This window comes from Amphiprion ocellaris, chromosome 9, assembly GCF_022539595.1.
Source record: "Amphiprion ocellaris isolate individual 3 ecotype Okinawa chromosome 9, ASM2253959v1, whole genome shotgun sequence".
NCBI lineage: Eukaryota > Metazoa > Chordata > Actinopteri > Pomacentridae > Amphiprion > Amphiprion ocellaris.
In genome coordinates this window covers 1533360-1560683 of record NC_072774.1, presented here as the reverse complement: position 1 = coordinate 1560683, position 27324 = coordinate 1533360, and the positions used below count along the sequence as shown (strand labels likewise).

The 27324-nt window shown below is 36.1% G+C and overlaps 1 protein-coding gene across 1 annotated transcript in view; it reads left to right on the top strand.

The window, feature by feature from the left end:
* The first annotated feature begins 8761 nt into the window (after window positions 1–8761).
* The window catches only part of pitpnc1b (phosphatidylinositol transfer protein cytoplasmic 1b), a 32907-nt gene continuing 14344 nt past the window's right edge, over window positions 8762–27324 (top strand). The window contains exons 1-5 of the mRNA XM_055013806.1: window positions 8762–9023; window positions 14054–14202; window positions 17279–17367; window positions 18841–18848; window positions 18969–19040. Coding sequence (XP_054869781.1) covers window positions 8976–9023; window positions 14054–14202; window positions 17279–17367; window positions 18841–18848; window positions 18969–19040 — 366 coding nt within the window. The 5' untranslated portion in view covers window positions 8762–8975. The remainder of the gene's footprint in view (window positions 9024–14053; window positions 14203–17278; window positions 17368–18840; window positions 18849–18968; window positions 19041–27324) is intronic.

Here is a 27324-nt window from a genome sequence, read left to right as displayed (position 1 = left end):
TTTCAAATCTTTCAACAACTATTTCGATTTATTTGAATCATTTTAAGCTGATTTATTTGATTTTTACTCCTCTGCTCGTTGTGTTTGTTCCTTCTAATCCTTTAAGCATCTTCATACTTTAGACATTTTCCGTGCAGAACTCGAGTTTCCAGCGTGTTTCTCATATTTGAGTGTTTCCGGCGCTGCTGGGAAGATCGAGCATCTGCAGCTTGTAATTCAGCTGCTTAACAGCTTTGTTTTCATTCTGTGTTTTATTGAAAGATCCAGCCCAGAAGACGGATAATAAAGCGACAAACCGGCCTGCAGCTCCGACAGCCGACACATAAACTCAGCAAACGCTGCTTAAGACTTGGTGTGTCTGCAAACAGCGGTGATAAAAAGGTGAACGTTCGGGCTTCACTTCCCACCGACGTGAAATCGGATGTTTCTGGCTCAGTCAGACTCTTAATTGTTGCAGTAATTTGGTGATTTTCCTGGAGAGGAGTTTGGCACACAGACGTGGGTAAAACACGACCAGACGTTTTTAATTCTCCGGCTGCCCCAGATGCTTCCTGGTTTCTGTAGTGTGAGGAACATTTTTACAGTTTGTTCTGTGCTAACTGCAGAAAATATTCACTAAACACAACCTCAACGACAGAAGGAATCTGGTTTGAGTCTCTTTGTGGTCATTTTTGTATCTTTTTGTGCTTGTTTTGTGTCTCCTGTTGCTGTTTTAAGTCTCTTTGTGTTCATTTTGTGTCTCTTTATGACTCTATAAGACACACAATGGCCACAGAGACAAAACAGCTACAAAGAGACGCAAAAGGACAAGAAATGATTACAAAGAGACACAAAATGACCACAGAGAGGCATAAAATGACTACAAGATGCGAAATGACTACAAAGAGCCATGAAATTACTATAAAGAGACACGAAATGACGACAGAGACACAAAATGACTACAAAGAAGCACAAAATGACACGAGATAACTACAAAGAGACATGAAATGACTCCAAAGAGACACAAAATGATTACAAAGAGACGCAAAAGTGTCTCTTTGTGGTTGTCTCTTTGTAGTCAGTATCTTTTCTACTATTCTGGCCAGTTCACACTTCTTTCAAGAATTTTAAAAAGAACCGTAGATCTGAAAAAAGAAACCTAGAACTAGAACTCAGACATGGAGAACTTCAGAAACAGATGAAGGTAAAGGTGATGTCATCCGTTTGTCAGATTAAACCTCGTGTTCCTGCAGCTCACATCCAGCCTGGGTGTTAAATGTTAAACAGCTGCCGTTAAAACCTCCTCATCACCTCACATTCTGCCGTTTCCTTTACATTCACGCTGCTGCCGCCTCCTCGGAGTGACTGGCAGGTTTCCTCCATCTGGCCTGGATGTCGTTAAACAAACAGCCACGGGGAACAGTCGCACATTTCCACATTCAGCAGCCGCTCCGGAGCCCGGCAACTTTTATTTCAGCTGGACTCAAATCCACCAGGATGAGTTTGTGAGCCGGTCGGACCCGCTGGTGTTAAGATTAAAGACGAGGAGCTTTAAGATGTGGCAGGACGTAAATATGGAGGCTGGAGGGGATGGAGACCAGGACGATGTACGTCACTATGGTCTCCTTAAGGTCATTTTATGTCTCTTTGTGGTTGTTTTGTGTCTCTTTGTGGTTGTTTTCTGTTTTTTTATGGTTGTTTTCTGTCTCTGTGATTGTTTTCTGTGTTTTTAGGATTGTTTTGTGTCTTTTTGTGGTTGTTTTGTGTCCTTTTATGGTTGTTTTGTGTCTTTTTGTGGTTGTTTTGTGTCCGTTTATAGTTGTTTTCTGTCTATTAGTGATCTTTTTGCATCTTTTTATGACCATTTTGTGTCTCCTTTTGGCTGTCTTGTGCTTTTTGTGGTAGTTTTGAGTCTCTGTGTTCTAATTTTCTGTCTCTTTGCTGTGTTTTTACATCTCTGCAGCTGTTTTATGTCTCTCTGTCATAATTTTGTGTCTCTGTTGTAATTTTGGGTCTCCTTGCTGCCATTTTTGGGTCTCTTCAGCTGTTTTGTGTCTGTTTGCGGTCATTTTGTGCTTCTTTGGTGTCATTTTATGTCTTTTTGTAATCATTTTGTGTCTCTGTGGGTTTTTTGTGTCTCTTTGTGGTTGTTTTGAGTCTCTTTGTTCAAATTTTCTGTCTCTTTGCTGCGTTTTTACGTCTCAGCAGCTGTTTTATGTCAGTTTGTGGTAATTTTGTGCCTCTTGGTGGTCCATTAATGTCTTTGCGATAATTTTGTGTCTCCTTACTGCCATTTTTAGGTCTCTTTTGTTGTTTTGTTTCTCTTTGTGGTCATCTTGTGTCTTGTTGTTGTTTTCTGTCTTTTTATGGTTGGTTTGCATCGCTTTGTGGTTACTTTGCCTCTGTCATTGTTTTGTGCCTTTTTGTGATTGTTTTTTGTCTTTTTGGGGTGGTTTTATGTCTCTTTGTGGTTGTTTTGTTTCTCTTTGTGGTCGTTTTGTGCCTCTTGGTGGTCCATTAATGTCTCTTTGTTGTAATTTTGCGTCTCCTCGCTGCCTTTTTTGGGTCTCTTTCGTTGTTTTGTGTCTCTTTGCATTCCAGTCCATCTCTTGTCCCTTTTTTCCTCCACTCCGGGCAGAAATTGAGGGGAAGCTGAATTGAATTTCCTTTCGGCGGCGGCGTGTGGAATAAGGAAGAGGGCCAGACAGCGAACGCAGCCTTAATCCATCCCTCTGCCTTCCCCTTTCCACACACTCGTCTGCAAATCCCCTCCACTCCATTCCTGGAATAAATTATTTCATTTCTTTTATTTATATATTTATTTTTTTACCCATCCTGGCGGAGAGGCCTGATGAATGGTGTTGGGTTCACAGCCTCTGATCATCGCAGCTCTGAAACGCCTTTAGATACACACTGGCTTGTGGCTGCCTCCGATGCACATAAGAGGCGACCAGGCTCTGCAGCTCGGCCTCTCAGACTCACAGAGGAATAAACGCAGCTATAGAATGGATCTGGATCTTTTATCTCCGTCTTCAAAACTCTGCAGAGACAAAAAAAAATCCCACACTTTCTGCTCTCCTCTGCGGATCCATGCCGACGACGCTGCTGCTGCTCCTTGTTCAGATTAATGATGACATTTAAGAACACTGAGGAGTCTCAAATAACATCTATAATTCACGGGGGAACATGTGTTCAACAATGTATGGGAATGTATGGAATCCAGCCGGGGCTCATGAATATGGAGCAAAGCCATAAATGAATTATTCTTTTTTATAATCGGAGTCTCAGGACTTGATTAGCGGAGCGCGGAGGCCTGTGTTATTAATGACGTGTGTTCACCCAGGGTGCAGCCCGAGTGTGTTTGGAGGGATTAATGACGATGGTCGGAGGTTCTGCGGTGCCGAAGCGTCGCCGATCGCTGTCTGGATCCTCCGACGGCGTCGTGTTCGTCCAGATTCGACGAGGACAAGAGAGCGCTGCGTTTCCTGCAGGTCGTCGGAGGATTCACCTCTAGCTCGGACAAAGCACACTTGGTCCTCCAGCGGTATTAGTAAAGGCGCAAAATGACTACAAAGAAACGCAAAACAACACAAGATGACTGCAAGGAAGGATGACTGGAAGGAAACACACTGGAAGGGAACACACTCTGTCCTCCAGAGGTATCAATTAAGGCAGCGGTCCAATCAATGCCTGATACCGAGTACAAGCAGATTAAGACTAAAGCTCACATCTTAACACTGAGGCCACACAAACACAAAGACCTCACAATCAGCCAGGACAATTATGGGATGTCTACTTTCTCCTCACTGTTCTTTCTCTGTCTCCCTTTGCAGGCTAAAGTCTGACCTACATACTTGGGGGTTTTGATGATTGGACCAAAACTACGGTGGCCGAGAGGTGCAAACCAAATTTACATAATGCAAAACACTTTTACAACCTCCAAGACAAATTTACAAGCGACAAAACACTTTTACAAGTCCAAAAACACTTTTACATAATGCAAAACACTTTTACAAATCCAAATGTAACCGGAAAGGGAATGTCCCAACTCCGGGATTGAACCGGAAGTGACAACGAGGAGCGGCTAATGCACTCTGTCGGTCTGATCTGCGCCATTTAAACACTCTAAAGACCGACCACACGAAAAACAAAACCGCGTCAATCGGTTCATATGTTCCCCACAAAACGGGCAAAACATCACCCGCTCGCTGTCCATCTTGGTTCACCATCAACAACAACCAAAAGTTGCATTAGCCGCTCCTCGTTGTCACTTCCGGTTCAACCCCAGAGTTGGGACATTCCCTTTCCGGTTACATTTGGATTTGTAAAAGTGTTTATGGATTTGTAAAAGTGTTTTTGGACTTGTAAAAGTGTTTTGTCGCTTGTAAATTTGTCTTGGAGGTTGTAAAAGTGTTTTGCATTATGTAAATTTGGTTTGCACCTCTCGGCCACCGTACAAAACAGAGATCAGAGGAAGAATCCGGACATGAAGAGATGCCGCTGCTGTTCACGAACCTCCGAACACAGAGCTCTTAAACTGTCTAAACGAGCCCCCCGATCTTCCATTGTTTTATGTCTCTTTAAGGTCATCTTGTGTCTTTTTTTAGTCGTTTTGTGTGTCTGTGGTCATTCTGTGTTGCTCTGTGGTGGTTTTGTGTCATCAGCTAATCTGGAGTGCCATCATTCATGTGCTCGGAGGCGACTCGGCGCCACCTCTGACCTTGACTCGTGACCACACCTGGAGATTGAAGAGGCGTTTAATGCGGCAATGGCAGCCGGCCCGCCGTTTAATGATCTGCTTCTGCCTGGTTTCAGCTCAGTACGGATCGGCAGGAAACACGGAGGTCAGAGAACGCCTCGCCGCTTTTCAAGTGCACCCATTCATTTTTCATTTAATGACGTGAGGGGATGTGAGAGGTGCCGAGAAGTCCCCTCCAGTCGATCCCATCACCGTCGTCCTGCAGGAAATGAAGACCGGCAGCTCGAGTGGAAGCAGTCAAACACCTCCGCTCAGTCCCGATGGGACGATCAAACATTTATCCTGGACTCAAAGTCACAAAGTCTGCTGCTGTAGGGATAAACTCACTCCAGAGTCCAAGAATAAAGTGGAAAATTATGTGCAGTTCTTTAAGTTTACGGAATGAAGAGGAACAAACGACCATATGACAAGAGAAGACAGGACATTTTTCTCATTTTGTGTAATTTTTCTTGTTTCATCTTAGCAATTTTGTGTCTCATATTTCTCATTTTGTGTATTTTTCTTGTTTTTTGTTTCATTTTTGCCATTTTGTGTCTCATTTTTCTCATTTTGTGTCTTGTTTTGGACATTTTGCATCTCATTTTTCTCATTTTGTGTAATTTTTCTTGTTTTTTTTGCTTCATTTTAGCCATTTTACATCTCATTTTGTGTATTTTTTCTTTTTTGTTTCATTTTAGCCATTTTGCGTCTCATTTTTCTCATTTTGTGTAATTGTTTTTGTTTTTTGCTTCATTTTAGCCATTTTGCGTCTCATTTTTCTCATTTTGTGTATTTTTTTCATGTTTTTTGTTTCATTTTAGCCATTTAGTTTAGCGTCTCATTTTTCTCATTTTGTGTAATTTTTCTTGTTTTTTTGTTTCATTTTAGCCAAATTTTTTCTCATTTTGTGTCTTGTTTTGGGCATTTTGTGTTTAATTTTTCTTGTGTTGTGTCTTGTTTAGGTCATGTTCTGTCTCGTTTTTCTTGATTTATGTCCTATTTTCTGTCGTTTCTTGTGTATCCTAAACAGGATGTTTTCAGAAATTTGATCACATATGCACTGTACAAATTGAATAAATGAGTAAAATAATGAAAATCTGGCAGCAAAGGCGCAAGAAAAGAACTGTTAAATAAAGAGCGGAATACTGTAACATTCAAAAATTGTAAAAACTGTGAAAATGAAAGCAAATTTCTGTAAAATACACTTGTGTAGCTGATTAAAATGCAGTGAGGAAAGAGTGATTTTCATGAGTTTCATGTTGTAAAAGAAGAAATCCAGATCGTTCAGTGGAATTTCCAGCATAAATGAAGATTTTTTTTCTGCACTTTTACTAAATTATTCATAAGTTTTCAGTCCATAATGTACAGAATTGTTCTTTTAAATAAAAGCAGGTATCTGAAAATCAAAACTTAAAATTATGCTTTCAAGAGAACGTTTTTAATTGAATGTTTACAGAACGTTTTATGGATTTATATCCATCCATCCATCCATTATCTATACACCGCTTAATCCTCACTAGGGTCATGGGGGGGCTGGAGTCTATCCCAGCTGACTCAGGTGAAGGCAGGGGACACCCTAGACAGGTCACCAGTCTGTCACAGGGCTACATACAGAGACAAACAATCACTCTCACATTCACACCTACGGGCAATTTAGAATAATCAATTAACCTCAGCATATTTTTGGACTGTGGGAGGAAGCCGGAGTACCCGGAGAAAACCCACGCATGCACAGGGAGAACATGCAAACTCCATGCAGAAAGATCCCGGGAAAGCCGGGATGTGAACCAGGGATCTTCTAGCTGCAAGGAGAAAGTGCTAACCACTACACCACTGTGCAGCCCCTTTATGGATTTATAATTTCAAATAATTAAACATAAGTAAACCAACAACATTCAGTGGATGTTTGGACATAACAAAGGAGGAACGTTCTCAGGATGTTCTCAAGATGTTATCGAGGTGGAACATTTCTTCTGCAGCGAGTATTTTGTAAACATTTCCTCAACGTTACGTAACGATGTGTGATAAGAAAGGAGCAACATTAGAAAAGCTTCAAATGTTTTTAGAACATCTTTAAGAGGAACATTCTGGGAACTTCTGGATTAAAACATTAGAAGAACTTTGCAGAATGTTTTTAGAACAAAATACAGCATAAACATCTGAGCTGAGCATCAGTTTTTTTTTGTAAAAAGTCTTCTTGAGGTCTCAAGAACATCTGGAGAACATCTTTTGAATGCTGCATTGAAAATGTTCTTCCTCTGTTATCACTGAACGTTGTGGAACATTTTTAAAGTAAATAAATTTACCCGAAACGTCATATTCCTTAAAAGTGAACAAAGACAGAACATTTTAGCTGCAGTATTTGTTGGATGTTTGGACATAACCGACGAAGAACGTTCTCAAAATGTTCTTAAAATGTTAGAGACCTCAGGTGACATCAGCAAAGGTGGAACATTTCTCATACAGAACTTTCTTGGAACAAAATACAACATAAAAATTCTAGCTGATCATACATTTTTTATTTTATAAAAAGTCTTCTGAGGCCTCGAGAATATCTGAAGAATATTTTTTGAATGTTGCAATGAGAATGTCCGTCCTCCGTTGTCACTAAACGTTGTGGGAACATTTAAAAAGGAAATGAATTTAATTCCTTAAAAGTGAACAGAGACAGAATGTTTTAGCGGCAGTATTCAGTGGATGTTTGGACATAACCAAGGACAAAATTTCTCAAACCAACAGAGAAGAACATCTGGAGAACATTTTTTGAACATTGCATTAAGAATAATTGAAAATCCTGCTGAATGTTCCATCTTTGTTTGCTTCTAACCTCATAAGAATTTTATTTATAATGATAATTATCCTGAAAACGTTCCTTAGATTGGATTAAAACATTATTAGAAGTAATAAGTAACGTTGTGGGAACGTTTTTTACAACAAAAGAAAGATATAACAGGACTTTATCTCAGGTTTCTGTGGGATCTTAATACTTAAAGTTTAATTTTTTCTTGTTTTATTAATTTTCGGAAGATATCGTGCCTTAGTTGACATTTTGACGACAATAAGTTCTTCTTAGAATCTTGGTGAAGCTTCGGCACCAACACTACAAGATTAAGAGTCTGAAAATCTCCTGGTGTGGGTTAAAAAACAGCTCTTTTATTCTGTATTTGAAGCTCTGGGCTACCAGGTTGGTGTTTTATCTGATTAATGACTAGCTGGCTGTGAAGGAGCGACAATAAAGCAATAAAATAAAAGATAAGTTGATTAGAAACAGATCTGTGATGCGTCATAAACAAACCAGAGGAAGTCATGTTTCTCTGCCTCAGTCATTTGCACACTGAGATCTGATCCCAGTCCAGCAGATTAAAGATAAGGAGGACTGAGCAGCCTTGGAGGAGGACTGAGCAGCCTTGGAGGAGGACTGTGCTCTCTGAGTGATTTTCTCGTTATATTCAGTTGTTATTTTACACCACGTTTGTAGAACAGAAGAGTATAAAGTAAAGCTGTGAATTCTGCAGAGGTAAAGAGTAATATCACATAATAATGAAATACTGCACCTGACAATTTAAACTATGAAGTACATGAAAGGAAATGCCTCTGATACTGCAGTTATTGTATGCAGAAGTAATATTTTTAAACCAAATTCCATCAATAAAGTGTTAAATTATGTGCAGATCTTTAGTGTTTCATTCAAAGATGAAAAGACAAAGAAGAGGAAGACTGATGATCATAAAGGCAGAGTGGATCCCGAGCAGAGATCCAGGCTGGTTAGCGGTTCTGGACAAACCTCTGCTGCTACAACATGTGTTTAGGACTGACCTCCCTCCACCACTCATTCACCAAACACTCACTTAAAGGCTGCTGGAGGTCAGGAGGCGACGCAGATGGAAGCTAATGTGTAACCCGAAGGCCCGACCGGCAGGGAGATAAAGATCAGGAGGCCGGGAGGCGACAGGTGAGAGGTGGGAAAGTCCAGTGGGCGGATTCCGAAGATAAGGAGGGAACCGGCGAAGGAATTTGAGGGGGAAAGGGAGGAGCGACGCAACATGAGGAGGAATCAAACAAAAGCAGAGAGAACAGGTAGAGTTGCTTCACCTAGAAGAAAAACAGAGAGAAAGAAAGAAGGAAGGAAGGCAGCAGATTTGAGAGAGAAAAGGGACTTAACTCCTCAGAGTCCTGACATCAGCAGAACTAGAGGAAGAGGAAGGAGGTCAGCGGCTGTCTGAGCATGTCTGCTGAGATCCACTAAGACTCCAGCAGCATGTTGGTGAAGGAGTACCGCATATGTATGCCGCTGACGGTGGACGAGGTGAGTGTTTGTCTTTCCCACGCCGAAGCCTGAAGGACGACTCAAGGGGCTTTGAGACTGGTGTTTTTCCATCTTGTAATCTGGCCGATAAGACGCGTCCTCAGGTGTGTTTTCGGGCTGCAGGTAGCAGCAGCGGTGGCAGCATCGCAACCTTTGTTTTATCTCCATCTGCATTCTGAGCTCAAACCCGTCCGACTGGTTGCTGCAGAAACAAACAAACCTGCAGAGAGCCGAGCAGCTTTCAGAGGATCGTCCTCCTGCCTCTTAGCACAACAAGCACAAGAGGATTTACAGTATCAGCGCAGGAAGTGAATCCTCTTTGGGCTGAAAGGGAGTTAAAATGCAGCTTATTTGAGGAGGAATCAAGTCGAGTCCAAACCGTTTACGAAGAGTTGATTTTCAGCTGTGGAATATCCACTAAGATCTCTGCAACACTTTAAACCAGCCAGAAAATTAGACATTTACTGTATTTAAATCAGTGAAGACTTTTTTTTCTTTTAAACATTTAATTATAAAAGTACATTATTTTTACTGTATTAAATCAGTAAAAAATATTTTTTATTTTTATATATATATATATATATATATATATATATATATATATTTCTCAGTTGTCTCATTTTGGATCTCTTTTCTCATTTTGGATCTCTTTTCTCTTTCAGTGTCATGTTTATCTCATTTTGAATCTCATTTTTCTCATTTTGTTTTTTTTCATTTTGCTTATTTTGGGTTTGTTTTGTGTCTTGGTCACATTTGGCATCTTGTTTATCTCATTTAGTTTGTTTTTTAGAATTTGTGTCTCCTTTTTCACATTTAATGTCTCATTTATCTCATTTTGTTCCACGTTTTTCATATTTAGCGTCTCATTAATCTCATGTAGTGTCTAGCTTTTTTCCACTGTGTTGCATTTTTCTCATTTTATGTTTTGGTTTTCAATTTTCTGTCTCGTTTTTCTCATTTAGCATGATTTTTTCCTCATTTTATGTTTGTTTTTCACATTCTGTGTTTCATTTATCTCATTTCATGTCTTGTTTGTCTCATTTTTTTTGTGTGTGTAGTTTGGTAGAAATGCTTGAGCCATGACGTTTGCTTTATTTATTATTTATTTTTAAAGATACAGCTAAATTCTTGAGCTGGACTTACTTTACAACATTTCGATTTTCTATGACATACTGAAAAAAAACGCAGGAATTTTCAGAAGATGATTTGATTAACTTTGTTTGGGATAAAACTAAACATTGAAGAATGACTGAGGTGATTTTGCAGGGGAATATTTTTAAATCATTGCTTTAAAAAAGCTGAGAAATGCATCGGAACCTTTAGTTTTCGTGCCAATTTAAATGGTACAGAAACCATTTTGTACCATGGTGTTTAGCTGTATCATCCTTTCTGTAGCCAAAATATTTCCATACAACGGTTTTATTTTTGCAACTACGTCTTCCTTTTTAAGTGTTTATTTCCTCTTTCTGCTCATTTTGCTGCACATATGGAGCTGCAGGTCAACCAACCCTTTTAAATAAAGTTAAAATAAACCCCAAGAAGCCTTAAATCAGTGTAAATAATGATCTACCAGACAGACTTCTCCTGGAAATTTATGTATTTGAGTTCATTTGCATTACAAATGTGGATACAGTTCCAGTAAATTCTGTGTTTTGGAACCGACTGAGCTATTAATAGAAGCATACGTTGGAGATTTCAATCATAAATTCTTTCACTTTTAACCACCGTCACTCAGAGCCTCCACCCAATACCAGGAGCTAAATTTGCACCTCGGAGAATTTACTGCAGCTTGTTGTTGTAAAAAACAGAAGGAGGAGACTGGAACCAAAACCTGACTGACTTCCTCAACCGTCCAAACACCGATTTAAGGAAATTAAAAGTGTTGTGTTTCCTAGAAAGTGAAAGGATGGTGCACCTGAGTGGGCGGAGCTCTGCCGTCTGTCTGATCACCAATCAGAGTGATTGATTGAATCCGTGAGCAGCTAATAAGTAAATACTGAACAGGAAGGAGGATTACAGGAAGTCAGCGGTGAAGGATGGAGGCTGAATCTGTCCTCCTCCTTCTGATTCCATTTTTAATTAGAACTGTGAAAAATGGGCAGCAGAATGAATCAGAGGCAACGGTTCAGTGTCATTCTATCTTTATTTATGTCTAGTTTTTTTTCTCATTTTTCACCTGTTTTTCTGTTTTCTCATTTTGGATCTCTTTTCTCGTACAGTGTCATGTTTATCTCATTTTGTATCTTTTTTTTCTCATTCAGTGCCTCATTTTTCTTATTTTGGGTCTGTTTTGTGACATTTTTCTCATCTAGTGTCTTATTTTTCTTTTTTGTGTCTTGTTTATCTCTTTTTGTGTAATTTTTTCCCTAATTTTTTGCCTGTTTTTCTCATTAAGCATCTTGTTTTTCACTTTTGTGTTCTGTTTATCTCTTTTTATGTCAACGTTTCTCAGTTTTTGCCTGTTTATCTCAGTTTTCTCATTTTGGATCTTGTTTTTCCTCATTCAGTGTCTTGTTTTTTACTTTTGGTGTTCAGTTTATCTCTTATGTCCATCTTTTCTCATGTTTGCCTGTTTTTCTCAGTTTTCTCATTTTGGATCTCTTTTCTTATTCAGTGTCATGTTTATCTGGCTTTGGAACTAGTTTTTCTCATTTTGTGTTTCATTTTTCTCAGTTAGTGTTGTCTCATTTAGTGTCTCATTTTTCTTATTTTGGGTCTGTTTTGTGACATTTTTCTCATTTAGTGTCTTGTTTTTCACTTTTTGTGTCTTGTTTATCTCTTTCTATGTCTATTTTTCTCATTTTGTCTCATTTCTTTTTCAGTGTCACGTTTATCTCATTTTGAACCATTTTTCTCATTTTTTTGTCTGCTTTTTTTAACATTTTGAGTCTCATTTTTTACATGTAGTGTCTTGTTTAATTCATTTTGTGTCATTTTCCCCCTCAGTTTATGTCTCTTTTGTGTCATTACATGTTTCTTTTTCTCATTTTATGTTTGTTTTTCTAATTTGGTGTTTCATTGTGTCTTATTTCTCTCATTTAGTGCCTCATTTTTCTCATTTTGTGTCTCATTTCTCTCATTAATGGCTTGTTTTGCACAATTTGTGTTTCTACCTCATTTAGTACCTCCTTTTCCCCATTATATGTCTATTTTTTCACATTTTATGTCTAATTTTTCCCTTTTCTATCTTGTTTTTCTCATTTGGTGCCTCAATTATCTCATTTTGGAGAGCTGATGTCGTCCTTCTCTTTCTCTGCTTCTACTTTTAATTAAAACAGTGAAAACAGGACAACAAAATGAATTAGAGGCCTCGGCTGAGCAGTTCTGTGTTTACGGCGTCATTTTACTGCCTGTTCATAAGAACTTTGGAGTGATTTGCAGTAAAAGTAAACCAAATATTGCTCAGAGAAACGAGGTTAGCAGAAGAATTGTTGTGTAAAGACAACAGATTCTGTCAGACACCCAAAGCCTTCGTCCTCTTCGAGAGAAAACCCTCCAACAGTGAATCGAGTCCCTTCCCCCTGATTTGGAAGCCACACACCGCTCTCGCTGCTAAATTAAATTTGGTGATATCTGATATGGTCACTTTGGGGAATCTGAGGAGTGAAGCTAAGCAGCTCTGAGTAAAAGCCTGTCAGGAAAACACTGGAATCAGCAACTGAAGCCGTTTCACTTCCTCATCGCGGTTTCCTAAATGTTGGTTTCACACGACTGGATGTTTGTTTTTTTGTCGCTTAAGGCCCAAAACTCAACATTAACTTGTGTGAGAAATGCTGTCTGGTGGGTTTAGATTCAGATCAGTATTTAGCGCTCTGAAATCGGAGTTCTTTCTCGGTGTTTTTCTTTTTTGCTTCCGTCTCGTTTTTCTTCACTGTGGTTCATTTTTCAGTCTAAAGTTCTGCAGCTCTGTGGAAACAGAATGATGCAGACAGAATCAGAAGAATCAGAAGGAAAAAGTTGAATTTCTTTCCCATTTTCCAGCTGCAGAGGCTCCATATCCTGCAGATATTCAACAATTTACATTTTTACAGCTTTTGCAAACTTTGAGAGACAGTTTTGTGACAGTTTTGGTGTTTTGTGTCCATTTTTGTGTTCGTTTGGAAATTTTTTGTATTATATTTTCATTTGGTGTTTTATTCACGTGGTGTCTTGTTTATCTCATTTAATTTATTTATCTTATTTTGTGTCTCGTTTTTCATATTTACCGTATTGCGTTTTTCATTTTGTTTTGTTTGCCTCATTTTGTGACATTTTTCTCATTTTGTGTTTCGTTTTTCACATTGTGTATCTCATTTATCTAATTTTATGTCTTGTGTTACTTTTCACATTTTGTGTCTTTTTTCCTTTTGTGTCTCATTTTGTGCTTTTCTCATTTTGTGTCTCATTTTTTCATTGTCATTTTGTGTCTTGTTTTACATAATTTGTCATGTTTTTCTCATTTTGTCTCTTTTCTCCTTTTATGTCTCATTTTTCCTCATTTTGTGTATGTTTTTCCCTTTTTGTATCATTTTCTCATTTTGTTTCTCATTTTGTGTCTCATTTCCTCATTTTGTCTTGTTTTTCCTCATTTTGTGTCTCTTTTTTGTCTAATCTTTCCTCATTTTGTGTCTCATTTTCTCATTTTCTGTCTCGTTTTTCCTCATTTCATGTCTTGTTTTTCTCATTACTTGTAAATTGTGTCTTGTTTTACTATTTTATGTCTCATTTTTCTCATTTTCGGTCTTGTTTTTCCTCATTTAGCGTCACATTTTTCTAATTTTACACATTTTAATGTCAAGTTTTCTCATTTTGTATCTTTTTTCCCTTTTCTGTCTTGTTTTTCCTCATTTTGTGTCACATTTATCAGATTTTATCTATTTAAAATCAGAAAACTCTACTTGTCGACCCCTCGTCAGGAGTTTAAATGCATTTCCTTGATGCAGACTCCAGTGAACCCCACCAATGTTTCATTCTCAGTTCTCCTTTTAAAATGTCATCTGCTGGTATTTTAGCTTCTCCACAGTTATTTTTTTGTCTTTGTTTTTCTGCAGTACCGGATCGGCCAGCTCTACATGATCAGTAAACACAGCTGTGAGCAGAGTGGAGGTGGAGAAGGAGTGGAGGCGGTGAGGAACGAGCCAGATGTTCATCCTCAGCATGGACCTGGACAGCTGACGGAGAAGAGGATCTACCTGAGCAGGTAACTCTGCTGCTGCTGCTCATAATACTAATAATCATCCTGGAGGAGGTCCTCATATCTGCTCTACCTTTGACCTGCTGAAGCTCCTCAAACATCTCAGAGGCAATAAAACCTTTTGAAACATCCAAAGTCCACCAGACTTCTGATTTTGAGGAGTTGCAGTGGAAACATGAGATCATCTTGTTGTGAAGACATCCAGCTGAGGGAAACGTCTGAGCATCCTGATAATTACAGGATTCCTGGAGAGTTTCAGCCTCTTATTATCTTCTTTTGTACAGCTGGAAACTTGAAGCTTCTCACAGAGTCACAGAAGAACCAGAAAATGCAAAAAAAACCCTCTTTTCTTTGACCTAATTCTAAGAAGCTTCATATCCTCTGAGACAGTTTGGTTTCTGGTCGCTTTAGGTCTTATTTTTCTGGTTTGTGCCTCATTTTTGTTGCTTTGTTTGGTCTTTGGGACAGTTTTCTTGTGTATTCAGTTGATTTCTCCTTTTTTATGTGTCTTTAATGCAATTTTGTTTATTTCAGGTTATTTTATGCCTTATTTTCTTGTTTGTGTCTCATTTTTCACATTTAGTGTTATTTTTATCATTTTTTGTCTCATTTTTCTCATTTGTGATTAATTTTTCTCATTTTGCGTTTCCTTTTTCGTCTAATTTTTTCCCTTTTGTGTTCAATTTTTCATATTTTGTGTCTATTTTTTTCCCCATTTTGTGAATCATTTGTCTCACTTTTGTCATTTAGTCTCATTTTTCTCATTTTGTGTTTTATTTTTCTTTTTTCTCATTTTTCTCATTTTATGATTAATTTTTCTCATTTTCTGTTTCCTTTTTCCCATTTTTGTCTAATATTTTCCATTTTGTGTTTAATTTTTCTCATTTTATGTTTCTTTTTCCCATTTTGTGGTTCATTTTTCTCATTTTGTTTTTAATTTTTAACATTTTGTCTCATTTTCCCCATTTAGTTTCTCATTTATCTAATTTTGTGTCTCATTGTCAAGATTTTTTGTCTCAATTTTGTAATGAATATCTAATTTTTCTCATTTGATGTCTCTTTTTGTCATTTTATGTCTCGTTCTTAACATTTGTGCCTCATTTGTCAGATTTAGTGTCTCATTTTTCTCATTTAGTATCTCCATCCATCCATCCATCCATTATCTATACACCGCTTAATCCTCATTAGGGTCATGGGGGGGGCTGGAGTCTATCCCAGCTGACTCAGGTGAAGGCAGGGGACACCCTAGACAGGTCACCAGTCTATCACAGGGCTACATACAGAGACAAACAATCACTCTCACATTCACACCTACGGGCAATTTAGAATGATCAATTAACCTCAGCATATTTTTGGACTGTGGGAGGAAGCCGGAGTACCCGGAGAAAACCCACGCATGCACAGGGAGAACATGCAAACTCCATGCAGAAAGATCCCGGGAAAGCCGGGACGTGAACCAGGGATCTTCTAGCTGCAAGGCGAAAGTGCTAACCACTACGCCACTGTGCAGCCCTCATTTAGTATCTCGATTTACTAATTTAATGTCTCATTTTTCTCATTTAGCTTGTCATTTTACTCACTTTATGTATCATTTTCACATTTAGTGTCTCATTTTTCCTCATTTATTGTCTCATTTTTCACATTTTTTATGATTTTTTTCTCATTTTGTCTTGTTTTTCTTATTTTGTCTTAATTTTTTTCTTATTTTGTCACCTTTTTCTCATTTTGTGTTTCATTTGTCTCATTTTATATCTCATTTTTCTCAATTTCTGCTGTGTTGGAACTGACATTTTATAGTGATTGTTAAACTAAGACCTGACTGATCGTTTATTTCTGTAACGGTGTGTTCATTTGTGCTCACGTTCCACTAATCTGTTAATTGTGATTAAAACAAAAGAAAAACCGACTGTAAACTCTGAATTTATGTCCTGACCCTGAGATAACCTCCCTCATTACCCCAGCGTCACCTCATCAGCTCCATAAACCCAGAGCCTAATCCTAAAATAAACTCCTAAAGAAACGTCCTGGCTGTGGAGGATTTCTCTAATCTTTGGGGGGCGTTCAGTCCTCATTAGTAAAGTTATGCAGGAACACACACAAAGCTGCACACTGTATTCAGCTCCATCATGTCCTGACATGTGACCTCGCAGCTATAGTACCAATCCATCACCACAGGTGTAATTGGGAATGACTCATACAAATGAGCGCTGTGGTGAGAGTAGCCTACAGGTAATCTGGCTATAAATGGATCTGTGTGTCTGCTTCTATAATCTCCCTGCTGCTGCTGCTTCACTTCTGGAGTTAGTGGACCGTGAGCACAAATAAAACACACCGCTACAAAACTAAACGATCAGTCAGGTCTTCGTTTAACAGTCACTGTAAAATGTCAGTTTCAACAAGTGTTTGAAGCAGAAAATGAGAAAGACATAAAAATAAGAAAAAATTTATACAAAATGGAAAAATGAGACACCAAATGAGAAAAATGAGACATAAAATGAGACAAATGAAACACGAAATGAGAAAAAGGTGACATTAAATGAGTAAATCGAGATACTAAATGAGAGTAAAGAGACATAAAATGAGACATTAAATAAGAAAAATGAGACAGAATAAGACAAATGAAACACAAAATATGAAAACAGTGACAAGATAAAAAATTTAAGACAAAATGAGAAAAACTAGACAAAATTTAGACACTAAATGAGAAACTGAGACACAAAATGTGAAAAATGAGACACTAAAGGAGAAAATGAAATGCTAAATGAGAAAAATGAGACATTAAATAAGAAAAATTAAATACTAAATAAGAAAAATTACACTTAAAATGTAAAAAATGAGACACTAAATGTGAAAAATTAAACAAAATGAGAAAAGCAGGACATGAAATGCGAAGAACGAGACATTAGACATAAACTGAGACAAATGAGACAAAAAAGAAAAAAAATAGAAAAATTAGAGAAAATTTGATAAAGTGACAAAATGAGAAAGAGACAACATGTTAAAAATGAGACACAAAATGTGTAAAACAAGACATTAAGTAAACCGTTTTAATCCGAATGAATCTTCTGTTCTTCATTTCCAGTAAACTGCCGTCCTGGGCCAAAGCCTTGGCCCCGCGGTTCTTCTACGTAACGGAAAAAGCATGGAACTTCTACCCGTACACCATCACAGGTATGTTTGTTTGCGTTTTTCACATTTAAGGTCTTGTTTTTCACATTTTGCTTACTTTTTTCATTTTGTGTCTAATTTTTCTCATTTTGTATCTCATTATGAACATTGTGTGTCTCATTTTTCTCATTTAGTATTTCATTTTTAATGTCTAATTTTTCTCATTTTGTGTCTCATTTTGTGCCATATTTTATGTCTCTCTTCTCATTTTATGTCTCTTTTTCTAATTTTATCTGTTTTCTTTTTTTTCTAATTTTGTGTCTCATTTTTCTCATGTAGCATCTCACTTTTCTCAATTTATGTCAAATTTTTATGATTTATTGTCTCATTTGTCTCATTTTGTATCATTTTGAACATTTTGTGTCTCATTTTTCTCATTTAGTATTCTATTTTTAATATCTAATTTTTCTTTTTGTGTGACTTTGTCACATTTTGTGTCACATTTTGTGTCACATTCTGTGTCGTTTTTTCTCATTTTATCTGATTTTTCTCATTTTGTGTCTCATTTTTCTCATGTAGTGTCATCTCAATTTATGTCTAATTTTTCTCATTTATTGTCTCTCCTTTTTCATTTTGTGTCTCGTTCTTAACATAGTGGGCCACATTTGTCAGATTTTGTGTCTCATTTTTCTCATTTTGTATCGCATTTTGAACATTTTGTGTCTCATTTTTCTCACTTAGCATTTCATTTTTCATATTTAATGTTTAACTTTTCTCATTTTGTGTCTCAACTTTTTGCCCCTCATTTTTCAGACTTAGTGTTTCATTTTATGTCTCTTTATTCTCATTTTGTTTAACTTCCCATGCTGTCTCATTTTTCTCATTTAGTATTTCATTTTTCATATTTGTTTAATTTTTCTCATTTTGTCTCATTTTTTCTCATTTTGTGCCACATTTTGTCTTTTTTCTCATTTTATGTCTCTTTTTTCTCATTTTATCTAATTTTCTCTCATTTTGTGTCTCATTTTTCTCATGTAATGTCTCACTTATCTCAATTTATGTCTATTTTTTCTCATTTATTGTCTCTCCTTTCTCATTTTGTATCTCATTTAGAACATTTTGGGCCTCATTTTTCTAATTTAGTATTTCATTTTTCATATTTAATGTTTAACTTTTCTCATTTTGTGTCTCATTTTTAACTTTTTGTCCCTCATTTGTGAGACTTAGTGTCTCATTTGATGTCTCTTTATTCTGATTTTGTCTAAGTTCCATCCTCCTTTTGTTTACTTTTTCTCCTTTTGTTTACCTTTTCTCATTTAGTGTCTCATTTTTCACATCTATCGTCGGGTTACGTTTGCCTCGATGTGTTCTGCACAGCTTATTTACTTACAACAGCTGCTTTTTTGCAAGTGCCATCAAATATTTATCAGCGTGTTGCGTGTATTCCCCGGTGGCCAAGTGAGCGGCTGCGATTTCATGCATATGAGTAACTAAAGCTGTTTCTCTCCATCCATATTGAACGTCCCGCTGCTGCAGAGTACTCAGTGAGTATTCTCACACTTCATTTACTGTACATGAATACAACACAGCTCATCTGTGTGCAGTAGCAGTGGATCTAATCTGCAGGCATCTCATTTTTTTTTTTTTTTTTTTACATCCTGCAGGTTTCATTCCTGCCCAAGTTCAGCATCCGCATCGAGACCAGATTTGAGAACAACAACGGCGATAACGACAACGTGAGTACGACCGGCGATCTAAAGAGACGGAAATCGCAATTTTCTTTGCGGTGTCGCAAAAATGTTCCTCAAATCGATGCAAGGAGAAACAAGCAGAGCACATTATTTCGTTCTTGTCATTTTGTGTCTCCTTATTGTCATTTTGCGTTTTGTTTTTGTCATTTTGTGTCTTGTTTTTGTCCTTTTGTGTCTCGTTTTTGTCCTTTTGTGTCTCATTTTTGTCCTTTTGTGTCTCGTTTTTGTCCTTTTGTGTCTCGTTTTTCTTGCTTCGTGTCTGATTTTGATTATTTTATTTGTGTTTGAGGCTGTTTTGTCATCTTTTCTTGTCATGCTCTATGGGTAGACCTATTAGGCGGACATGCATCGCAGCGATCGCGGCTGTAGGGATGAATTTCATCCTCAGACACAAACCGGCTGCAGCTCAGTCTCAGAGAAACAAGAACCGACACGTCAGAGAACCGAGACCCACATTTCAGCTGTGGGAAAAAATGCAGCGGATCTTGTTTGGTGTCAGACGGTTACATTAGTTCACTCACAATGAGCAGCCGTTGGTGGAGAATCACATCAGCATCATAATAAACAAACCGTAGAACAGAACAGACCTGTCATCACCTCAGCAGGTAGCAAACAGCTGCTTATTCTCACATTAAAGAGGATAACAGTCTGCAGAGGAAAGACTCCTAAACAGCTGGAAGCAGCAAACTGAAAATCCTGGATCATATTCATTATTAATCTGCTGCAGAATCTGTCTACACTGAGCTAAATTCAGCTCTGAGATGTTTTTGCTTCAATATTGCTGCTGAAATGAGGAAACATTCCCATGATTGTGCAAAGAGATTCACCAAATCATGGATAAAACATGAAGTCGACACATTCAGGAGACATCAGATACACAGAAAGAAACAAACTAGAACTCAGAATCTTGATTGTCATCTTATGTCTTGTTTTTGTCATTTTGTGTCTCGTCGTTTAGTGTCTTGTTTTTGTCATTTTGTGTCTTGTTTTTATCATTTTGTGTCTCATTTTTGTTATTTTATTTCTTGTTTTTGTCATCCTATGTCTTATTTTTGTCATTTTGTGTCTTGTTTTTGCCATTTTATGTCTTATTTTTGTCATGTTATGTCTTATTCTTATCATTTTGTGTCTCCTTTTTGTCATTTTGTTTGTCAAAGCATGAAGCCAACACGTTCAGCTGCTGTCAGATACACAGAAAGAAACAAACTAAACCTCAAAACCTTGATTCCATTCATCACTGTTTAGCCTCATTCATCTGATCTGTTCCAGAATCTGTCTTCATCGCAGAGAAGTTTGATTTTTTTTTTACTGAAATTTCAGTTGCAATGCAAACTGGATTTTGCTCTCTGGGATGCTTTTGCATCAATATTACTGCAGAAATGTGGAAAAATTTCAAAAATATGCATAGAAATTCAAGGAATCATGGACCAAACATGAAGTTTAGATTCTGTCACATGAACTGAAGGAATTTCAGATCTAGAAAAAGGAGCTTTAGAGTTTTATTCATGGTTACCTTGCAACAATTAGACCAATATTCACTCTGTTGTTGGTCTCCAGAAACATCTAGGAGGCTTCTGAACCTCCATGTTCTCCAATCATTTGGTGCTCTGCAGGTAGTCGTGCTTTTTAACTCTAAATAAGTCACTATTTATGGAAACAGATTCATTTCCAGACTGATCTCCACAGACTGTAGCTGGGGAATGAAATAAAAAACACACTCTGCTGTGTTTGTAGTTCTTTAAACCAACCACAGACCAGAACTACAACATGCTGCTGAATAGTTCTGGAGGGAAACATTTGAAGGAACATCTGCAGAGATTCAGCTCAAATAAAGAACTTACCAGAATGGTGTCACAGAGTTTGGCCAACAAGATGCAGCTGGAGAGCCAGGAAGTAAATCCACGAGTGAAGACAATAAATCCACGGAAACAGAATCCAGAATCATAAAGAAGCAGGAAACTGACAGTTAGTAGCAAAAAAACAGGTTAAAAAACAAAGAAAGTGACTAAAAAAAACTGAGGAGGCCAAAGCCTGAACCTCAGGTGGATGCCATCAAACAAAGAGGCAGGAAGTGAAGCTAACCGTGACATATAGGGGCACAGAATTTCAAAATAAAACAGTAAACTACATCCATCGTTAAAACCATCTATTCACCAAAAGAACGAAATTTTGTTTTTGTCATTTTGTGTCTTATTCTTGTCATTTTGTGTCTTGTTTTGTCATTTTGTGTCTTATTTTTGTCATTTTATGTCTTATTTTTGTCATTTTGTGTCTTGTTTTTGGTGTTTTCTGTCTTGTTTTGTCGTCTTATGTCTTATTTTTGTCATTTTGTGTCTTGTTTTGTCATATTGTGTCTTATTCTTGTCATTTTGTGTCTTGTTTTTGTCATTTTGTCTTATTCTCGTCATTTTGTGTCTTGTTTTGTCATTTTATGTCTTGTTTTGTCATCTTATGTCTTATTTTTGTCACTTTGTGTCGTTTTTGGTGTTTTCTGTCTTGTTTTGTTGTCTTACGTCTTATTTTTGTCATTTTGTGTCTTGTTTTGTCATTTTGTGTCTTATTCTTGTCATTTTGTGTCTTGTTTTTTCATTTTGTGTCTTATTCTTGTCATTTTGTGTCTTGTTTTGTCATTTTGTGTCTTATTTTTGTCATTTTGTGTCGTTTTTGGTGTTTTCTGTCTTGTTTTGTCGTCTTATGTCTTGTTTTTGTCATTTTGTGTCTCGTCGTTTTGTGTCTTGTTTTTATCATTTTGTGTCTCATTTTTGTTATTTTATTTCTTGTTTTTGTCATCCTATGTCTTATTTTTGTCATTTTGTGTCTTGTTTTTGCCATTTTATGTCTTATTTTTGTCATGTTATGTCTTATTCTTATCATTTTGTGTCTCCTTTTTGTCATTTTGTTTGTCAAAGCATGAAGCCAACACGTTCAGCTGCTGTCAGATACACAGAAAGAAACAAACTAAACCTCAAAACCTTGATTCCATTCATCACTGTTGAGCCTCATTCATCTGATCTGTTCCAGAATCTGTCTTCATTGCAGAGAAGTTTGATTTTTTTTTACTGAAATTTCAGTTGCAATGCAAACTGGATTTTGCTCTCTGGGATGCTTTTGCATCAATATTACTGCAGAAATGTGGAAAAATTTCAAAAATATGCATAGAAATTCAAGGAATCATGGACCAAACATGAAGTTTAGATTCTGTCACATGAACTGAAGGAATTTCAGATCTAGAAAAAGGAGCTTTAGAGTTTTATTCATGGTTACCTTGCAACAATTAGACCAATATTCACTCTGTTGTTGGTCTCCAGAAACATCTAGGAGGCTTCTGAACCTCCATGTTCTCCAATCATTTGGTGCTCTGCAGGTAGTCGTGCTTTTTAACTCTAAATAAGTCACTATTTATGGAAACAGATTCATTTCCAGACTGATCTCCACAGACTGTAGCTGGGGAATGAAATAAAAAACACACTCTGCTGTGTTTGTAGTTCTTTAAACCAACCACAGACCAGAACTACAACATGCTGCTGAATAGTTCTGGAGGGAAACATTTGAAGGAACATCTGCAGAGATTCAGCTCAAATAAAGAACTTACCAGAATGGTGTCACAGAGTTTGGCCAACAAGATGCAGCTGGAGATCCAGGAAGTAAATCCACGAGTGAAGACAATAAATCCACGGAAACAGAATCCAGAATCATAAAGAAGCAGGAAACTGACAGTTAGTAGCAAAAAAACAGGTTAAAAAACAAAGAAAGTGACTAAAAAAAACTGAGGAGGCCAAAGCCTGAACCTCAGGTGGATGCCATCAAACAAAGAGGCAGGAAGTGAAGCTAACCGTGACATATAGGGGCACAGAATTTCAAAATAAAACAGTAAACTACATCCATTGTTAAAACCATCTATTCACCAAAAGAACCAAATTTTGTTTTTGTCATTTTGTGTCTTATTCTTGTCATTTTGTGTCTTGTTTTGTCATTTTGTGTCTTATTTTTGTCATTTTATGTCTTATTTTTGTCATTTTGTGTCTTGTTTTTGGTGTTTTCTGTCTTGTTTTGTCGTCTTATGTCTTATTTTTGTCATTTTGTGTCTTGTTTTGTCATATTGTGTCTTATTCTTGTCATTTTGTGTCTTGTTTTTGTCATTTTGTCTTATTCTCGTCATTTTGTGTCTTGTTTTGTCATTTTATGTCTTGTTTTGTCATCTTATGTCTTATTTTTGTCACTTTGTGTCGTTTTTGGTGTTTTCTGTCTTGTTTTGTTGTCTTACGTCTTATTCTCGTCATTTTGTGTCTTGTTTTGTCATATTGTGTCTTATTCTTGTCATTTTGTGTCTTGTTTTTGTCATTTTGTCTTATTCTCGTCATTTTGTGTCTTGTTTTGTCATTTTATGTCTTGTTTTGTCATCTTATGTCTTATTTTTGTCACTTTGTGTCATTTTTGGTGTTTTCTGTCTTGTTTTGTTGTCTTACGTCTTATTTTTGTCATTTTGTGTCTTGTTTTGTCATTTTGTGTCTTATTCTTGTCATTTTGTGTCTTGTTTTTGTCATTTTGTGTCTTATTTTTGTCATTTTGTGTCTTGTGTTTGTCATATTGTGTCTTATTCTTGTCATTTTGTGTCTTGTTTTTGTCATTTTGTGTCTTATTCTTGTCATTTTGTGTCTTATTTTTGTCATTTTGTGTCTTGTTTTGTCATTTTGTGTCATATTCTTGTCATTTTGTGTCTTGTTTTTGTCATTTTGTGTCTTATTCTTGTCATTTTGTGTCTTGTGTTTGTCATTTTGTGTCTTATTCTTGTCATTTTGTGTCTTGTTTTGTCATTTTGTGTCTTATTTTTGTCATTTTATGTCTTATTTTTGTCATTTTGTGTCTTGTTTTTGGTGTTTTCTGTCTTGTTTTGTCGTCTTATGTCTTATTTTTGTCATTTTGTGTCTTGTTTTGTCATATTGTGTCTTATTCTTGTCATTTTGTGTCTTGTTTTTGTCATTTTGTCTTATTCTCGTCATTTTGTGTCTTGTTTTGTCATTTTATGTCTTGTTTTGTCATCTTATGTCTTATTTTTGTCACTTTGTGTCGTTTTTGGTGTTTTCTGTCTTGTTTTGTTGTCTTACGTCTTATTTTTGTCATTTTGTGTCTTGTTTTGTCATATTGTGTCTTATTCTTGTCATTTTGTGTCTTGTTTTTGTCATTTTGTCTTATTCTCGTCATTTTGTGTCTTGTTTTGTCATTTTATGTCTTGTTTTGTCATCTTATGTCTTATTTTTGTCACTTTGTGTCATTTTTGGTGTTTTCTGTCTTGTTTTGTTGTCTTACGTCTTATTTTTGTCATTTTGTGTCTTGTTTTGTCATTTTGTGTCTTATTCTTGTCATTTTGTGTCTTGTTTTTGTCATTTTGTGTCTTATTTTTGTCATTTTGTGTCTTGTTTTGTCATATTGTGTCTTATTCTTGTCATTTTGTGTCTTGTTTTTGTCATTTTGTGTCTTATTCTTGTCATTTTGTGTCTTATTTTTGTCATTTTGTGTCTTGTTTTGTCATTTTGTGTCATATTCTTGTCATTTTGTGTCTTGTTTTTGTCATTTTGTGTCTTATTCTTGTCATTTTGTGTCTTGTTTTTGTCATTTTGTGTCTTATTCTCGTCATTTTGTGTCTTGTTTTGTCATTTTATGTCTTGTTTTGTCATCTTATGTCTTATTTTTGTCACTTTGTGTCGTTTTTGGTGTTTTCTGTCTTGTTTTGTTGTCTTATGTCTTATTTTTGTCATTTTGTGTCTTGTTTTGTCATTTTGTGTCTTATTCTTGTCATTTTGTGTCTTGTTTTTTCATTTTGTGTCTTATTCTTGTCATTTTGTGTCTTGTTTTTGTCATTTTATGTCTTATTTTTGTCATTTTGTGTCGTTTTTGGTGTTTTCTGTCTTGTTTTGTCGTCTTATGTCTTATTTTTGTCATTTTGTGTCTTGTTTTGTCATTTTGTGTCTTATTCTTGTCATTTTGTGTCTTGTTTTTTCATTTTGTGTCTTATTCTTTTCATTTTGTGTCTTGTTTTTGTCATTTTATGTCTTATTTTTGTCATTTTGTGTCGTTTTTGGTGTTTTCTGTCTTGTTTTGTTGTCTTATGTCTTATTTTTGTCATTTTGTGTCTTGTTTTGTCATATTGTGTCTTATTCTTGTCATTTTGTGTCTTGTTTTTGTCATTTTGTGTCTTATTCTTGTCATTTTGTGTCTTGTTTTTGTCATTTTATGTCTTATTTTTGTCATTTTGTGTCGTTTTTGGTGTTTTCTGTCTTGTTTTGTCGTCTTATGTCTTATTTTTGTCATTTTGTGTCTTGTTTTGTCATTTTGTGTCTTATTCTTGTCATTTTGTGTCTTGTTTTTGTCATTTTGTGTCTTATTCTCGTCATTTTGTGTCTTGTTTTGTCATTTTATGTCTTGTTTTGTCATCTTATGTCTTATTTTTGTCACTTTGTGTCGTTTTTGGTGTTTTCTGTCTTGTTTTGTTGTCTTATGTCTTATTTTTGTCATTTTGTGTCGTTTTTGGTGTTTTCTGTCTTGTTTTGTCGTCTTATGTCTTATTTTTGTCATTTTGTGTCTTGTTTTGTCATTTTGTGTCTTATTCTTGTCATTTTGTGTCTTGTTTTTGTCATTTTGTGTCTTATTCTCGTCATTTTGTGTCTTGTTTTGTCATTTTATGTCTTGTTTTGTCATCTTATGTCTTATTTTTGTCACTTTGTGTCGTTTTTGGTGTTTTCTGTCTTGTTTTGTTGTCTTATGTCTTATTTTTGTCATTTTGTGTCGTTTTTGGTGTTTTCTGTCTTGTTTTGTCGTCTTATGTCTTATTTTTGTCATTTTGTGTCTTGTTTTGTCATTTTGTGTCTTATTCTTGTCATTTTGTGTCTTGTTTTTGTCATTTTGTGTCTTATTCTCGTCATTTTGTGTCTTGTTTTGTCATTTTATGTCTTGTTTTGTCATCTTATGTCTTATTTTTGTCACTTTGTGTCGTTTTTGGTGTTTTCTGTCTTGTTTTGTTGTCTTATGTCTTATTTTTGTCATTTTGTGTCTTGTTTTGTCATTTTGTGTCTTATTCTTGTCATTTTGTGTCTTGTTTTTGTCATTTTGTGTGTTATTCTTGTCATTTTGTGTCTTATTTTTGTCATTTTGTGTCTTGTTTTGTCATTTTGTGTCATATTCTTGTCATTTTGTGTCTTGTTTTTGTCATTTTGTGTCTTATTCTTGTCATTTTGTGTCTTGTTTTTGTCATTTTGTGTCTTATTCTTGTCATTTTGTGTCTTGTTTTTGTCATTTTATGTCTTGTTTTGTCATCTTTTGTCTTATTTTTGTCATTTTGCGTCTCATTTTTGTCGTTTTGCGTCTCATTTTTGTCGTTTTATGTCTCGTTTTTGTAATTTTGCATCTCGTTTTTGTTGTCATATGTCTTATTTTTATCATTTTGTGCCTCGTTTTTGTTGTGTTGTGTCTTATGCTTGTTGTTTTGTGTCTTGTTTACTGTTTATTAATTTCATCTCAAATCTTGAAATTTCAGCAAATATTTCTGCTCAGCTGCCTCGAATTTTTCAGAAATTTTTATAGCATAAAATCTAAATATTTATAAAGCTCTCAGGGTAATTTTAGGTCAATAAATCAAATGATTTCTGAGATAAACATTTTTTTAAAATTCCCGTCGACCCACTTTCAGCAGGCTGTTAAAAACATCGTCAAAATAACTCTTAAATTAATTTTCTATCATTGACTGGTCAACTAACATTTCCTAAATCGACTATTTTGTCATTTAATCCTCAAAAAAAGCTTCATATGTCTCTAGTTCTTGTACCTGGAGGCATAAAATATTTGGGATTTTTGAGCAAATCTCTTCACTGATCATTAAAATGTTTCCTAAACCAATTTTCTGTCATCGAGATGGTCGAGCAGAAGTCGTTCTAAAAACTCTGTCTGACGTCTCTTTTAAATTCTTGTTTTTGTCGGATATCTGGAAGTTTTCTTTGGTTTTAAAGACGCAATCGTGACTCCAGAGTTCAGGAAAAGTTTTCAGCTGAAATGTTTTATTGTAGACGGAGGGAATCATTCTCTGGAGGTTTATCAGTCGCAGCAGCTCCTTCAGATTATTACCGACTTTTAACTTCAGAAAAGACAAATCTGCAGCATTTGTTCTCCTTTAATCCTCCTTCATACCTTTAGTCTGCTTTATTCTGCTTTTTAGCTTCCATGCAAATGAGGTTTTACACACAAAACAGGTGGAAAACTCGTGAAATATGAAGCTTTT